The sequence below is a fragment of the Scomber scombrus genome, chromosome 11 (assembly GCF_963691925.1).
Source record: "Scomber scombrus chromosome 11, fScoSco1.1, whole genome shotgun sequence".
NCBI lineage: Eukaryota > Metazoa > Chordata > Actinopteri > Scombriformes > Scombridae > Scomber > Scomber scombrus.
The window spans coordinates 26,543,554-26,560,844 of NC_084980.1; the positions used below are offsets into that span (position 1 = coordinate 26,543,554).

The 17,291-nt window shown below is 41.2% G+C and overlaps 1 protein-coding gene across 3 annotated transcripts in view; it reads right to left on the minus strand.

Moving 5' to 3' along the window:
* LOC133991080 (retinal-specific phospholipid-transporting ATPase ABCA4-like) overlaps positions 1-17,291 on the minus strand; it is a 38,546-nt gene that overhangs the window by 16,783 nt on the left and 4,472 nt on the right. For 2 of the 3 annotated variants that reach the window (XM_062429544.1, XM_062429542.1), the window contains exons 7-24: positions 15,863-15,952; positions 11,647-11,884; positions 10,637-10,776; positions 9,881-9,997; positions 9,550-9,747; positions 7,968-8,173; positions 6,751-6,927; positions 5,570-5,792; positions 4,929-5,150; positions 4,517-4,721; positions 4,328-4,420; positions 3,404-3,613; positions 2,818-2,995; positions 1,941-2,072; positions 1,415-1,554; positions 1,099-1,236; positions 500-681; positions 196-301 (exon numbers count right to left, since the gene is read on the minus strand). In XM_062429544.1, the coding sequence (XP_062285528.1) occupies positions 196-301; positions 500-681; positions 1,099-1,236; positions 1,415-1,554; positions 1,941-2,072; positions 2,818-2,995; positions 3,404-3,613; positions 4,328-4,420; positions 4,517-4,721; positions 4,929-5,150; positions 5,570-5,792; positions 6,751-6,927; positions 7,968-8,173; positions 9,550-9,747; positions 9,881-9,997; positions 10,637-10,776; positions 11,647-11,884; positions 15,863-15,952 (2,995 nt within the window). Of the gene's footprint in view, positions 1-195; positions 302-499; positions 682-1,098; positions 1,237-1,414; positions 1,555-1,940; positions 2,073-2,817; positions 2,996-3,403; positions 3,619-4,327; positions 4,421-4,516; positions 4,722-4,928; positions 5,151-5,569; positions 5,793-6,750; positions 6,928-7,967; positions 8,174-9,549; positions 9,748-9,880; positions 9,998-10,636; positions 10,777-11,646; positions 11,885-15,862; positions 15,953-17,291 lie in introns of all 3 variants that reach the window. The other variant, XM_062429543.1, reaches the window with a different exon arrangement.

The window sequence follows — 17,291 nt, forward strand, 5'->3', positions numbered from 1 at the left end:
ACACTAAATTATAAATGTGAAATAATAGTGTATTCTGTTTCTTGTTCCATTTTACAAGAGTGGGCAAGTCGTGAATTTCAATTTCAGTACACACAAACACCATCACGCACACTCACACATATACACAACCCTGCAGAAGGTTTTTTTTCCTGCAGATCTAACAAAAAAAAAAAAAAAAAAAACCCTGACACTTACCATCCAGGACTCTGTCGAGATGCTGGGACTGGTTCTGAGACTGATCTTTGTATCCGGTACATATGGAGCAAGCACAGGAGCAGTCTGAGGCACAGTCACAGTCGTTCTGTTGAAAACAGACAGTGCCAAAAAAAAAAAAAAGACCTTGAGAGAAAGCTGAAACTTAAACGGAGGAAAAGCAGGTATTCTTTTTTTGTATTTCCATGTGAGATTCGAATCCTACTGCAGGATAAACAGACACGGCAGAGATTATGTAAATGATGCCTCGGCTTTCTGGTGATTTTGTGTCAAAGGTACAACTTACCTCTCTCTTTTTATGATCCTTCATACGGCGTACAAGAGTCAGATAGAAACCCACTCCGAAACAGTTTTTTAGAAAGAGGGGAGAACCGCAACAGTGGAGTTGTCCTTTGGAGATGATGGCGATGCGGTCGCTCAGCAGGTCGGCCTCGTCCATGTGGTGAGTGGACAGAATAACTGTACGGCCTGCAGAGGAGTTAAAATACTTTTACTGGCTTGTCATCAGAATCAGAGGGGAAAAAAATGTTCTAGGTGAACAAAAAATTATGGGTCGCCACTGCTTTCATGTGTCTTTGCCAACAGTTGATAACATATATTGATTTTCAGACTACAACTTTTTCTTTTGTTGTAGCAGTGTAACTGAATTTTTCCGTTTGATCACTTCACTACTTAATTCAAGTGCCTGAGGAGAGCTCTGAAGCTGCAAAAGATTTGGCTTCATTCTTCAGTGTTGTCAGTGGAACAGCAAAATGTTTTCGGGGGGTAAAATGAGCATCCAGACAGTTAGAGCGTGGAGCTACGAGAGATAAAATGTTGACTAGGAGGGGATAAAATGTGGAGCTGAAGGCGTGAGGTGTGAATCTGCTTCAGGGACATTTTTACCAGCTCGGTATTTCAGAAGAAGGTCCCAAATGGATCTCCTGGAATAGGGATCCACTCCTGAAGTTGGCTCATCCAGGATGACAACCTTTGACCCTCCAACAAACGCCATGGCAACTGACAGTTTCCTCTGCATACCACCTGTAGTGTTTGTGGGGGAAAAATTGAATGATAAAGAAATTCACTACATTCGCTCGCATTTTGTTAATCACACACACACACACACACACACACACACACACACACACACACACACACACACACACACACACACACACACACACACACACACACAGACAAAGAGACACAAGTGGTCCACCTGAGAGATTTTGAGCCTCGTCGTCTCTCTTGTGAGGCAGTCCCAGGTCTACCAGCATGTCCTCGACCTCCCTCTCCGCCTCCGCCTGACTCCGACCCTTCAGCAGTGAATAGAATAGGATGTGCTCCTCCACTGTGAGACTGGAACAAAAACAGAGCAGTAATGAAGACGTTTACAGAGGAAGACAGTCAAATTGGTGTTTTGAGATTTTTTGAATGTGTCAATGATTTTAACCCTGGCTTTCAACAGCCGCTGTCAAAGCCACTGCTTTTGATTTTTTAAAGAATATGCACTGATTTTAATAAGGTTAGTGCCTCACTTTATTACAGCTGGAGATTCTCTAAGCTTTCAAAGTTTAATTAACAATTTTTAATACACAACACGAAATGTTTCTCTCCTTCTTTTATTCTTTCTCACTTTATATCCAAATGAAAACCTGTGTGCGAATCATGTTTTGCTTTCAGTGAACTGTATATTCACACTAAACTGACTTATGCACTGTTATTGGCATCTGAAAGGAACTCACTGATTGAAGAGGATGTTGTACTGAGGACACATCCCCATAGAGGTACGGATGATATCTATGTCGGTCCTAATGTCTCTTCCATTAATGTACGCTGTGCCAGATGTCGGAGGGTATAGGCCAGTCAGGATGGACCTGCACAGAGCAGAAAAACACACACAGTATCAGCGCCATGACAAAGACAGTTCTGTGCTTGGACTTCATGTGTGAGGAATAAACCTCTGAATCACCACCCACATTCAGTCTGAATCTCTGTAAAATGCTATGAAAATGATGTCTTTAGGAAAAACAGCCGATTTAAAAAGAAGTATAATATCTTGATTGTCTGGTTCAAATGAGAAATTATTACCAGCAGCTCAGACGACTGGGGGCTGCTGTGAAAAGCCATGCAAGTATGAAAAATTGTTTAAGCACTGTAAATGTGCGTGATATGTTCCAAATGCACCAGCTAATCTCTGAGACTGCATAAAAATTTTAAATCTTTGACCTTAATCCTGCCGACTGGGGCACCCGCAGACCCCAGAGGAACTTTTTTTAATATCTCACACACATGCTTTATTCTATTATTACAATTTTTTTTCATGACTTTGTCAATTAATTTGTTCCGAATGACTTAACATTTTTTCTGTTTCACTTAATTAATGTTTTTTTTACAATACCGACGTATTGGGATACTTGGGACCCCAGAGAAAAGGACCCTGTTTTAATGCAGTATTAATAGATGGAACTATCTACTGTTCACCATGGGTCCTAATTTAAAATACCACACACTATCATATGGGGCATATTGTACTTGGGATAAAATCTGCAATTTGTATTAAAGAAAAAATTTTCATTTTGCACAATATGCAAATTAACTACCAACACTCTTGTTTCTTACATGGTGGTGGTTTTTCCAGCACCGTTGTGCCCTAGGAAGGAGGTGATCTGGCCCTCGTAGAAATTGATGTTGAGACAGTTGACAGCAGGACGAGAACATCCATCAAACACCTTCACCAGGTCCTCGATCTGTACCCCCAACACCAGGCCTACGGGGTCAGACTCAAAGAACAGCTGGCCTGTGTGGGTTTAGGAAAAGGACAGAGGGGGGATTGAGGATTTTACAGTTTTGTGGGGTCACAGTCCAATTTTTTAGGAATTTTATTTATGGCCAAAAAATGAACTATTTTGGATTAACATTATAATCCAGCCTTGCTTTTCTGAACCATGAAACCCTTTTGGTACATCCAACATTAGCTTGGTTGAAGATTTGATGTGGTTTGACACACATGATTGGTGCTCAGTATCCTAAAAACTTCTAAAACTTTAACTATTTCACTTTTTAAACACTTGTAGAGAATAGCAGAGGTTCCCTGCCTGTCCACCAGATGTCCTCGGTGTGTTACCGACATGCAGTTTGCCATCCTCCTCCTTTATAAGTTACTACTACTTCTTCCCGAGCCTCAGTTCTGTCTTGTGTTCCTCACCTTCCTTCCCTGAGTCCTGACCCTCCTCCTCCTCCTGGTTTGGAGTTTCCTCTTGTCTTCTCAGCAGCTCCTTCTCTCTCTCTATTCGATCTCTTTTACTTTGGTGCTTACAGACTTTCCTGTCCCCTGTGCCGTTACAGGTATATGTTTCTGGTGTGCCCCTGCTGTCAATGTCCTTCTCCATGTTGTCTGGTTCAGGATTCTCAGGATCTGGAGGGAACAGATAAGATAATTATTTTCTGGTTGTGTTTGGTTTTATGTGAAAACTTCCCCTCTCCTCTCACAGTTAACTATAATTGGCTGGTGGGGTACACGTACTGTATCTTGCTCTTTGCTTGCTGCATTTCATGCTTGTTAACACTATCAGTATGAGGTCTTGGGAGAGGAGATGGATATTTATATTTGTGCATTCTCAATATGCAGTTACAAAGCTTGAAAAGTACTTTGTTTGTACACAGTATGTTTCCTGTTTGCATATTTTTTATTTTTTTGCTTGTTTATTCATGCTTACTTCTAGATGTCCTAATTTCTACTTGTATTTATGAGATATGATAAAATGTTATGAGTCACAAGTTTAATTTTCCTGTGAAAGTTGTGAGTAATCTTGATCCTTAGTTTACTCATACTTTGTGGTATGTCAGTTTGGCCTTTGGTTCAGGCCCTGAGCTGCCAAGAATGCTTCACAAAAAAAAAAGTCTTTTACCAAGCTACTGATTTAGTTTAGTTTCAAATCCAGGTGTGCTGTTTCATAGTGTAATGGAAGGGACACGAAATAAAACACTCATTATATAACGGATGTTAACCTTTCCAATACAACAACAATCTTCCAGTGCTTTAGATGCCTTTTCTACAGGCAGATAGTTTTGAAGCAAAGGATAAGAGCAGGCATTCACTTGCCACTACTATATATATATATATACTAACCTTGATCAGCCATTTCTGTGTGTGGAGGTGCAGCGCTTTGCCAGTACGATGACTGGAAAGGGAAGTAGAATGGCCGACCAACGCCATACTGTCCTGTGAAGGAGAGATTCAGAACAATTCTCATTGAAATAAACTCTTTCCACCCATGAAGTCTTAAAATATACTGTATAATATTTTAGCAGTCCCAACCTGGGAAGACATTATCCAGATACCAGGCCAGGATGCCGTAGAGGACAGCATCAATCACCATCATGAGGACGGAGGTGAGGAAAGAGTAGGAATCTTTCTCTAGTGGGCTAGTCCGGATGTTATCCCACTGCAGACCCAAACCTTGCTCCTCGTACCGTGACAGGTACTCTGTGCCAAATCCAAAGGCCACTGGAGACAAAAAGCTCTACGGTAGCAGATGGATGCAGAAAAGATATTAAGTTGATTTTGTGACTAGAGGTGGAGAACATCTACATGAAGGAAAATTGCAGTATTTAATGTCTAAGGTTAAATTTATAAATACATGTTCTGAAAACAATTTTAGTACAGTTATTGAATTAGTAGGAGTGTGTTTTCTGATACATTTTTTTCTGTATTCGTGAAATCAACATACAGCAGCCAACTTCATGTTGTTGGTGATGCGGTCCTGCCAGGCGAAGCAGAGGATGTGAGGCAGGTAGAGGGTGAAGTAGATGATGCCGCTGCAGGCAGCTGCCAGGTTGGCTTTGTTGAAGAACACACTCATAAGGAAACACTGCATGATGGTGGTAATAGTGAAGGTCAGCAGGAAGAAGAAGACAAGGAGGGGGTTGCTGTAATTCAGCACTTTTCCACCCTGAGACACACACACACACACACACACACACACACACACACACACACACACACACACACACACACAAAAAAGATATTTACTACAGAGAGAGAGACAGGGTAACAAGTACTCAAGATATACACTAGAAAATTAAAATAAATGATATAACTATTCATCTAGAAACCAAAGAGACACATTAAACAATTTCTTGAGGATATATTATTAACAGAAAAGCTGCTCTGAAGTAATAGTGTCATGTGCAGAGCAATAAAATAAGAAAGGTAAATCAACTGGTTTTTTTTGTATTGACTAATCCTCACGATAAACAGAGTATCCACAAGAGGGCGTCATTACATTCTTTAAAGCATTAATCCTCCAAACCAAAAAAATAGAATAATAGAATCAAAATAACCTCTCTTCTACTCCCCCTGTTTTCTCACCATGACGATGGAGGTGAGCAGCGCCGTGCTTACAGTCATGATGATGAAACTGTCAATGAACCAGGTGTACCAAATGACTCCGTTGTCAACCCCCATTGCTTTGAGAGTCTCCTTGAGACGCAGCTCTTTCTCCAGCACGATGCTTTTCACAGTCATGGACACAGAGTAGATCCAAGCCAACACCATGAATATCGGGAAGCAGCGGTTCAGTGTGATCATGAAGCTGGAGGAAAGGAGGATGGAGAATGAAGATAGAGAAGAAGAAGTAGATGATGAGTTAAGACAGTGGTTCCAAACCTTTTTGGCCTGTGACCCCTTTAAAAAAAAAAAAAAGCCTACCTGGGACCCCTGATGACCAAATCATCACATTTGAGAGGCTTAAACCAGCTGATTTTTAAATTGTTACAGTAGTAAGTATCAAAATAGTTGCTGATTAATCTTCTGCTGATCGACTAATCCATTAATTGGTTTATGGAGGTAATATACAGAAACCCGCAAGAAATAAAGCAGAAATTAAAAGAAAAGGAAATTAAAGCACAATTTTGTACGTGCAAAATATAAACTTATATATAATGGATCCTATCCTGTCCTATCATCTCACGTCCTCTTTGAATAATCAAGTGTCCCCTTTTGGGAAACCCGACCTCCAGGTTGGGAACCACTGTAATTGAAAAATGAATCTATGTGTGTATTGCTTAGGATTGCATATGAAAAGTCTGTTCCTGTTCCTCAACATAACTATACAGCCTAAAAAAAAACTCAAAATTCACTGTTGGTTACTTTCATTGACAAAAAAAAAAGAAACAAACAAATTTGAAACCAGCATGTGTATAATTTGAAAAATGTATGACTTCAGTGCCCCCCAGTGGTAATGTCAAAAATAGCACTGTGGCAGGCATCAATCCATGACCTTATCCACCCCAGAACCCCCCATATATCTGACTCAGACACTGTGTTGGATGGGTTGAAAGCACACAAAAACTGCAAAAATGTTCCACTGAGGCTCATATAGCTTCATCTTTTCCTAACAGGAACCAGCTCCAGCAGAATTTTAAGGATGCTGAAATCACATAAAAATTCTGGACATAGTGGTTTTAACAGAACTTGGGCAAAAAACGAACTAACTTTGTTTGAACTTTTTGGATAAAGCATCCACCATGTGAAGAGACTGATTTACTCACAGGTCATCCACATAGCATGGATAGGGCATCTGCTGAACGTAGACCCCAAGTGGCCAGTCGTTGCCTGTGTGAAGCTTGATGATGCCATGTTCAATCATGTCCTGCAGGTAGGCAAAACCTCCCCAGATGTACCTCTGATCCTCCATGGGGTCTGCTCTGGGGCCGGGGTCCCAGTACCTGAGAGGAAACACAGGGATCATAAAGATGGCAGGGTGGTCTATACGCTAAAATGTGGTTATACAAACAGGTTATATAAAACAATTAATTTATTATCGTTTTTTGTTGTCAGAAATAATCCCAATCTAAGTCTCCATTCAGAATATTGTAATAATAAAACAGCCTAAAGCAAAACTCTCTAAAGCCCTAAACACACGACATGTACACAGCTTTTACTTAAGTGGATAAGTCAGAGGCAAAGCCCTTTTACAATCTGATTATTCAATTGTATAGAGGGAGGACTCCCACCGGGTCCATTACCGCTGTAAACAGCTAAAACTGTTTGTTCACCCCGTGGGGCTATTGACATACTGTCTGTTTATGAGTGGGAGATCAAAGAGGAAAAAAGCAAAATGCAAGCAAGAGCCTCACATGGGAGTATAAAAGCTCAGGTATCGAGTTAATAGAAAACACTGAGAAACTTTAGAAATCACAGGGTCTTTTTTTCTCCTCTGACGAATGTGACAAATCCATCTAAATTGCATCATTAACACAGCGGTAGCAGCAGGAGAAAATGTAGAAAGGGAAAGGTTGTCAGGTTCTTGGAATGCACGAAACTGCTGTGTATATGTACTAATCAGCTACACTGAGATGTATTGGAAAGCACCTATAATTGGCCTGTCATTTAGTTCATAAAACATGTAAACTTTTTGTGCACATACGGATATTTTATAGATTATTTCCCACCAGTGGTTTGGAAAAAAGATACATCACAGTATGATTAATGGATTAGAAAAGGTCTTAATTTATTAATACAATTCTTTAATATATTTTTGCTGTGATATACACGACTCCACGTTACCTCTTCATATCTAAAACAATTATTCGAATGAAACAATTCGGTGGAGCCACTGACAACCCATGGGCATACGCAGCTTTTGACAAGGGGGTCACAAATAGAAAATTGCTTCACTTTCAGGGATCACAAGCCGTAAAAGGTTGGAAACTAATGCTTCAGTGCATCGCTTGTAATAAAAACTTGAAACACATTGGCTACTGACCTGTCTTTGATCTTGTTGGTGCGCTCCACCGCGTCAATGTCCATGCGGATCTTATACTTGACATGTGGTGGGACACTTGTGGTCCAGGGATACATGTCCATGAAGACCACGCCAGCCCAAAACTTGTTCTCCTCTAGTAGATGCAAGGCCTGGTGGATCATCTGGGATTCATCACTGAAGGCCATAAACTTATCCAGGCTGATGCACTACAGGGAGAAAAGATGGTGGTGTGGGTTTGGTAGTAAAGTTTTTCAGAAGAAACTAAGAAATTACGCTTCAGCAGTTACATTATATACAAGTTTCAGCTTTCATATATTATATATGATGATACAAAGATAATACGGCTCTATTGTATGAAGCATTAATTGAAAGTATGATTGGGTGAGTGTGTAAATGAGTGAGTGCATGTCCAAGTCTAATTTGTTCATGTACTAGATTGCACACACACACACATACACACACACACACACACACACACACACACACACACACACACAGGAAAGTAAATGCATGAACTTATGTAGCCATAGCCACTCATAGCCACGATCACAACTCCATACATATACATATTAACACATAACAATTGAGCTCTGAGGCTCACACTGTCACATGCTTTACACACACAGTCTCTCTATGAAGCCCATGTAATTAGCCTGTGAAACTCCCAACACACACACACACACACACACACACACACACACACACACACAAACCGCTATTTACCCCCCTACTTCCATGTACACCGTGTCTAATGTCACCATTCACATTACTGTACAATGCCCCGAGAGCTCTCACAGAAAGACGAGAAACCACTTCCCCATTCATCTTTTACTGCTCATACATTCACAACACAATCATGTTCAGTCAGAGATGGGCTGAGAAGAAAGACCCTCACTGATACACATGTTCCAATGGGATTTCAGTGTGAGAAACATACCCCTGACAGAGTGAGAGGACCTAATGCTAACTGCAGCAGTTATCCTATGGGCCAATGCTAACTGACAGCTATATCTAATTGGCCAAATCGCCTGGGTTTGTTTGTGAGGCTCTGAGGAGTCTTTGCGCTGAATTTGGAGACAAAGAGATGCCTGCACTGATAGGGCTCTCTCTAAAACCACAGCCCCTTTAAATCAGAGGAGAGAGGGAAGGCGTGAAGGATGGATAGAGTGATTTGCCCTCTTTTATCCGCAGGCGCAGGGGTCTGTTTCAAAGCGGGGCTATACACTAAAAGCAGCATTGAGCTCATAGGCGGGGGGGGTAACTAGCTCCCACCTACTCTCCACTTTATCACTGGCTCTACAAAGGAAGCCAGGGAGGGGGGTGACAGCAGGCTTGTTCTCCCCACCTTTCAGCCTACTGGACAGGAGAGCGTCTCTAAAGCTGTGCTAAGTGGCCTGCTCTATTTGAAAGGGGCCTGGCTGCAATCTCCTGGGAGCAGACCTGGAAGACTGATGCTCCTGTCTGGAGAACTGAGAGCCAGTCTAACAAAAAGACTAAACATGTTGTCATCCTGGGAAAAAAGAATATGAAGCATAATGCATATTCTTCATTGGAAGGGGAGGAATATGATGTTGTTTCTTACCTCTCCATACTGGTTGAACATGCGTATGAGATCGTCAGTGATGTTAAAAATGTTCCTCCAGTCAAAGTTGGCCATGCCCACCTCCCTCTCTTCGTCTTGACCATTGTGCAAGAAGTTAATAATGTCTTTGGTGGTAAAATTTGTGTCCTCCAGAGTTTCGTCCATGAAGTGCGTCACTGTCGGGTTTCTTAAGGTGTCCTGCAGTGATTGGGACAGGAGTATAGTTACTCAATTTACCAGAGAACATTGGCTGGATACCATATTAACAAAGAATATTACGGTCATTAAGGAGGAGAATGAAATATTAAGTGTTTGCTTATCAGCTTCATACCCTGATCATGTTCATCTGGACACTGTTATGGAAGAAAGCCCAGAGCTGAGGTCCCATCTCCTCCCACGCCTTGGCCATGTTCCTCAGCCTCTCTAACTCCTCAAATGTTGTGTTGGCCTAAATTCACGGACACACAAAAGACAAAGTTCACAATGCAAATATAGAAGAGGCATCAATTCAAAATATAATCAAGTATCATCACAAAAGGGGAATCAATGTGAGTTTCTATCACAAAAAGAGTAGCAGTTAAAAACATTGCTTTATGAATCCCACAGTGACATTTATTTATATTAGCTTGACTGCATTCATTTAAAACAACACAGATACTAAACAGACGGACAATCACACGAGGTCATTTTCAGTTCCGGGGCAGCTCATTTACAAATCTCCCCTTTAAATTGAGACCTGCTTTATGCCAGGATCAATGTGTGAGTCATGACAGACTGAAAAACATTCTGTTTTCCTTTCACTGCTGCTCCCTCACATTCAATTTATTGTTTAATCCACCCCTCCACCACCTCCTCTCCTTCTTCCCCTCCCTCCTACCGCACTAGATCGCTCCCTCTCCCTCCACCCTCCTTTGCTTCGGTAGTCAGCTCATTCCTGAGAAGGGTGGGGGTCTGGACACACATAAACAGATACTGAGCGTGTTGAAAGAAATGGAGAAGGAGAGAAAAAGTGAGCAGAGAGAAATGGAGAGAAAGACGGAGACAGAGAGAGAGGTTAGGGGTCGGGCAAGGAGGTGGTCTCTCTTACACTCTTTAATATCTTGCGGACGGCGGGGGAGTCGGGGGTGTACAAGATCTTTCCCATCAGCAGGGGTTTGACTGAATTCCACACGATTTTTGTGACGGGGTTGGACTCCAGGGTCTGCATCAGGGAGTTGCAGAAAGGAGCTGTCGGCACAAGAATTGCAAAAGTGGTTAATGTAGAAGAATGAAGAGACAAAAATACAGAAAGAGAAACTAAAGAGCTTCTTACAGAATCATTCAGAGGTCACAGATATTTTCTTATATCCTCCACAACTGGCCTCCATTGAGATTATATCGATTAAGTCATCAATAACAGTAAAGTATGTTAAATTGGCCAATCAGGGCTTTGATCTATTATGGGTCAAATCTGTGATGTCACAGCTGTTTCATATAGTATAAATAGCATAAAGCATAAAGCACGTGTACTCAAAAATGTTGCATACATAATCATTTTGCTGTTGTTGTTGGAGCCAAATTGCAATACACAATAAGAATAGAGAGGGTCAAAACAGCTGGGGCTAAAGCTATACAAATAAATGAATAAAGACTCAAATATTTTGAATAACATTTTCCTCCCTCCTTGTCGAGTTTAATTAATTTCTGTCTTGTCACCTCTCATCCATGACAACTGGGTGAACTATTGATCAAAGCTCTAGAGCAGCTATTAAACAGACATTTTGGTGAGATTATTTTTTTTAATCAGCTTTCCAAGATCAATAATGAATTTGAACCTCAGTTGTTATGACAACATGGATTAGATTAGTCCTTAAAGTGTTCAAAAACATGGACAATTTAACATCTAAGACCTAATCGACAACTGGGACAATCTTTTTTGAAGAAAATCATGTGATATGACTGAAAGCTCCAAACAGCTACTAAACTGATCTCGTGTTGAGATTGCTTCCTCAATTTCAGTCTTGTTTAATATTCTGCTAATAAGCTAATAATTACAGTATATAGTACAGTACATAAAGTGGAATTAGAGCATTTAAAGTTTAGGACTTCTTCACTTACTGGTGGTGTCATCATAGACATAGTTGTAGCTCTTGGTGCCATTCACCCCTAGAAACACCTTGTAGTTGTTGTCCTCATACCAGTTGAAGGACAGCACCCTGGAGCCGCCTCCCTCTGGGTATCCACAGAAGAGGCTGGACACGCTGGACATCAGCTTGGTGAAGGAGGACGGACCTTCAGCACTGAACAGAGAGGTGACAGCCTTCAGGAGCTCCCGAGAGCCCTCCCGCTCCATCAGCTGTGAAAAAAACATAAAGGAGATTTTTTCATAATTGTTAACATTACCTTTCTGTGCAACAGGGCACATATAGACATACATTAAAAATCACAGTTTTAACCTTCGTGTCGTCCTCCCGGGTCAAATTGACCCCTTCTTTCCTCCCTTCCTTCCCTCCTTCCTTCCTTCTTTCCTCCATCCTTCCTTCCTTTCCTTCCTCCCTGCTTTCCTTCCCTCCCTCCTTCTGTCTGTCCTCCCACCCTCCTTCCTTCTTTCCTTCCCTCCTCCCTCCTTTCCTTCCTTCCTTCCTTCCTCCCTCCTTTCCTTCCTTCTTCCTCCCTCCCTCCTTTCCTTCCCTCCTCCTTCCCTTCTTTCCTTCCTTCCCTCCATCTGTCCTCCCTCCCTCCTTTCCTTCCTTCCCTCCGTCTGTCCTCCCTCCCTCCTTCTTTCCTTCCCTCTTTCCTTCCTTCCTTTCCTTCCTTCCTCCTTTCCTCCTCCCTTCTTTCCGTCCTCCCTCCCTCCTTTCCTTCCTTCCTTCTTCCTCCCTTCACTTCCTTTTTTCCTTCCTTTTTCCTCCCTTCCTTCCTTCTCGAGCACAACAGGAGGGTTAAATGTATGAATCAGTAGTACTTTGGACATGGCTAATCTCTTACTATTGCTAAACACAGTGTAATCCAGACTAAGAGGCTCTGTGAGGTTGTATTTTGGCACGTATATACACCATCTTAGTTTGAATCTTAACACTCCCTAATTAACCCCTCTGACCTATTATTAGATATTAGATGTAAACATATATTTATAGAACATGGGTGAGTTTAGTTAGACAGAGTACAGGAAAGTGTACATGTAAAATTTCACCTGAAAAAACTTCAATCATTTCATATTAATGATTTGACCCAGATATATAGTACACACATACATACACACACACACACACACACACACACACACACACACACACTAACACACACACACACGCACACCAGCTCATGGTGACTTCTGGGGACATTACTGGACTTATTATTTTTATTCTATTATTAGACATAATTACAGTTACCCTAACCTTAACCATAGAAACTTGCCTAACCCCCTCACATTAACCATAACCTTAACTGCTGACCCAGAAATCAGCATATTCCAAATTGGACAAACACACACACACACACACACACACACACACACACACACACACACACACACACACACACACACACACACACACACACACACACACACACACACACACACACACAGCTCACATTAACCATAACCTTAACTGCTGACCCAAAAAATCAGCTTATTCCAATTTGGGGACGCAGCTTTTGTCTACAGACCGACCACACACACACACACACACACACACACACACACACACACACACACACACACACACACACACACACACACACACACACACCACCTGTCAAAGCTGATGGTTTCCCTAACTTTCATATTCTTTGCCCGATGTCTGGTCATCAGTGTGACCAAGCAGAGCTGAGTTTCATTCACCACCCAACAGGATATTTGAATGTTTTGAATATTTGTGGGAAGCATAAATAATTACCTTTGAGCTATTTGACCTTTTAATAGATCATTATATACAAGGTAGGTATATTTATGTTGTTCATATTCATTCATACTGAGCAAATTCTATCAAATAAACAATCAAAGTAGAAAACAATAGTTTGAAAAGATAAGCAAACTTTTTGGACAGATGCCTCACCTCACATGACAAGGGGGCGGACTAAATATCCTCCAATTGATAGAACAAAAATAGCTTCATCTATGTGCATTTCTCCCCACTACGTATCATTTCCTTTCTAAAGAAAAAGGGAGAAGGTTGCCAGTAATTTCAGTTTTATGGCTTCAGTTGGTTTCGTTCATTTAAAAAAAGCTATTTATCACACATTGCTCCAAAGATACAATCAGTTAATAAAGAAATAAACATAAAATGAAATAACTGTTTCACATTTTTAGATGGTCTCATAGGAAATCAGATCCACTAATATTTGTTCTTAAGCACTGATTTTAGTTATAAATATTAGTTATATAAACCCCCCTGCTGTTTCTAATGTAGGTTTAAAAGGTCAGTGTGTGAAAATGACTCACTGCATTTCTATGTCCCCCACTCAAACATAACCTTTGTGTGTGCATATGCACTTGCTGAAACCCCCCTCTCCCCCCCTCCGGTTCCTTTCGCTCTCACTCCCTTTTCCTCCCTCTTCTTATTCATTATTTCACACACAAACACTAAATTAAAAGGAAGGAGAGGTGGGCAATGAGAGCATTTTGGCTCGCCTTTCTGTCACCACGGTGATATGAATGTCCCACCTACAGGATGTGTCACCTCCAAGAAATGTCTCCCTCTCCTCTCTCCCTCCTTCCCCCCCGCCCACCCCTCTCTTTCTCTCTCACCCTGTGCTTATGGCGATGATGTGATACACTTCCCCCCCCCCCCTTGGGACATACAGTGAACGTGCTGAAACACACGAGACAATTCCAGTCATCCTTTCTGTCAATAGGTGTGTGCGTGTGTGTGTATGTCTGATTTTTTTAATTACTATATCAGTTGGTAGAGATGCAATTCATAAACACTTCTATCGAGATTAGTGAGGGGGAAAGAAGTGTTCAAGCAGCCCATATCAAATGGTGTTAATGTACTGTAACTCTACTCTTTTATAGTTATCTTCTCCCTCTAATCCATTCCATTCAATTTCTACTATATTCGATATTCATCCAAAAGGACGATGAGCCCCTCAAGAGCTCAGAACATTTACACTTCCATGACAGCTGAAGATAAAGAAGAGGCTATAGTGTCTGGTTGTTATGCATTTTTCCTCAGGATTAATCTTTCTTTTTTTTATGTGTGTATGTTTGTGTTTGTGTCCTATTTCAGAAAAAACAGATCTGTATGTGTTATGACTAAAAGTTCCAGAAAAGCAAATAAATGGATCTTGTGGTGAGATCATTTTTTTGGAAACAGCTGTTTCAACAATGAAAATTCAGTTTAAGCTTGGGAAAGAAGTCCTTAAAGGAATAGTTTGTCTTAAGTTTCAAAATCAAAATATGTTAATTTACTTGTTTTACTTTTGCAGAGACCAAAAAAAATCATTAATGAGCTTTACAGGTGCTGGTATGCAGATTTTGTTAACTTAGGACAGAGCCGAGCTAGCCGTCCCTCCCTGTTTCCAGTCTTTGTACTAAGCTAAGCTGACTGCAGATTCTTTTTTTGGTGCCATTAAGGACATCCTTTAAGCCCCTAATAAAAATGTAAACATCTCCATGACAACATCACAAACTCTATCTGCTGATTGCAATCATGCGGTGTGATCAAAAGCTACAGATAACTGACCTTTGAGTGAGATTGTTCAACTATTCTATGCTAGGTCTTTACAATATTCTCTTTCATTATATTACATTTCTAAGAAGTTTGAGGGGTTTGATCACATTAAACAGGAAGAATTTAGAAACATAAAGAGACTATAATACAGAAAGATAAACCAAGGAACATCATAGAGAATCATTCAGAGTACTTATTTTATTCTGAGCTGCATTTATATTCTTTATATTTAGTGATTAAAACGAGATAGATGCACATCTGTACCTGCACATACCATCGGAGACACAGTCTGCTTGCTCTCACACTCACATGCATTCACACAACCTACGTGATGTAACCTCTGTGAGTACGCATACATTCATACTTAAGACACCACACCCTTACATGCATATCACATGAGTCCACATGTAGGTTGTGTGCTTGTTAACACATACATATTCGCTCTCAGACACACACACACACACACACATACACGCATGCACACCCCACATTGTTGAACCCATCACTCAGCCTCCACTGTGAGCGATTCTCAAACAGGGAGCAGCGGAAGAGGCGAGTTTCCTGCAGGCTAAAAATACTGTGGGCCTCTGATCCTGCAAGGACCGAAGAGAAGAGAAGAAGCATGAGTTGAAGGGATTGATGGATTTTGGAGCACTTACAACTTGGATCTTCTCCGACGTCGCTTTAAGAACCTGACCCCAGAAGTGTAGGTCAATCCCTTCGGAGCTCCTGTCCAAGACCTGAGGCATCTGGGGGGGAAACAAAGTCACAAGATGCACTGCGTTATGGAGACAGTCAAGTGAAAAAAATTTTAATATTAAAAAATGAGATCAATGCAGATAAAAATGAGAGATTCAACACAATTAGCCGTTTGTTCTCCTGGTTAAAAGCTATTGCTCCTCTTTTTTTGTCATATCCCGTGATAACCTTAGACAGATTCACATCTAGCAAGAAGACAGTTAAACAGTGATCCTAAAGTAGTACTGGAAACTGAGTACTTCCAAAATATTTGTTGTTAAAAAGGATGAACCACTTAAATTAAAACCACAATGCACTATAATAGCAGTTGCTTCAATTTGTCACACAGTCTGGGTGTTGTCTGTATTTATGGAGAAATTGAGTAGCTTTGGAATAACTGTATTAAATTAGAAATCCATCAATTACTTGATGTGGAAACACACTCACATTATTCCATTATTCCCCTAAACCTCCCTCAATGACTTTATCTTTCTTGAGAAACCATTAGCAGTAGGTGTTAGAAAAGGCCCGGTCAGGCCAAAGTGCTGAGGGCTACGGAAAACCCTGAATGCCAAGGCAAACACGCACATGAGATATCCTTCCTCTCACATTCCTCGCGCCTGAATTTCAATGAACGAAGGAAGGAGCGAGGCGGCGTGGGGGGAAAGAGAGAAAGCGAGGGGAATAGGAAGGGAGAGTGTTAATAGGTATGATAGGAGAGGGGAGTCGGGAGTGTAGTTGCTCGAAGGCAAAGGCCACGGTGGTAATGGGCTTTACACTTAATAAAGCTAATGGGCTAAATGTAGAGATCTGCACTAAGATGCTACTGTACTACTAATACTGTACAAACCAAGGAGCACATGCGCATATCTGTCATATTTCTCCACTACTCACTGAGAATGTCAACAATATGCATGATCTGTAATTATAATATTCCACAATATATATTATTCTAAATTCTATGTACAACAAAAGTGTACAAACAAGAGGTTAAATACTGTATTCGCTTTGCTTTAAAGCCCCTAAAAAACACGTTCTTAACCCTCCTGTTGTCCTCGAGTCAAGGAAGGAAGGGAGGAAGAAGGAAGTAAAGGAGGAAGGAAGGATGGAAGGGAAGAAGGGAGGAAGGAAGGAAGGAAGGAAGGAAGGAAGGAAGGAAGGAAGGAAGGAAGGAAGGAAGGAAGGAAGGAAGGAAGGAAGGAAGGAAGGAAAGGAAGAAAGGGAGGATGGAAGGAAGGAAAGGAGGGAGGAAAAAGGAAGGAAAGGAGGGAAGGAAGAAAGGGAGGAAATAAGGAAGGGGAGAGGGAGGGAGAAAGGAAAAGAGGAAGGGAGGAAGGAAGGAAAGAAGGA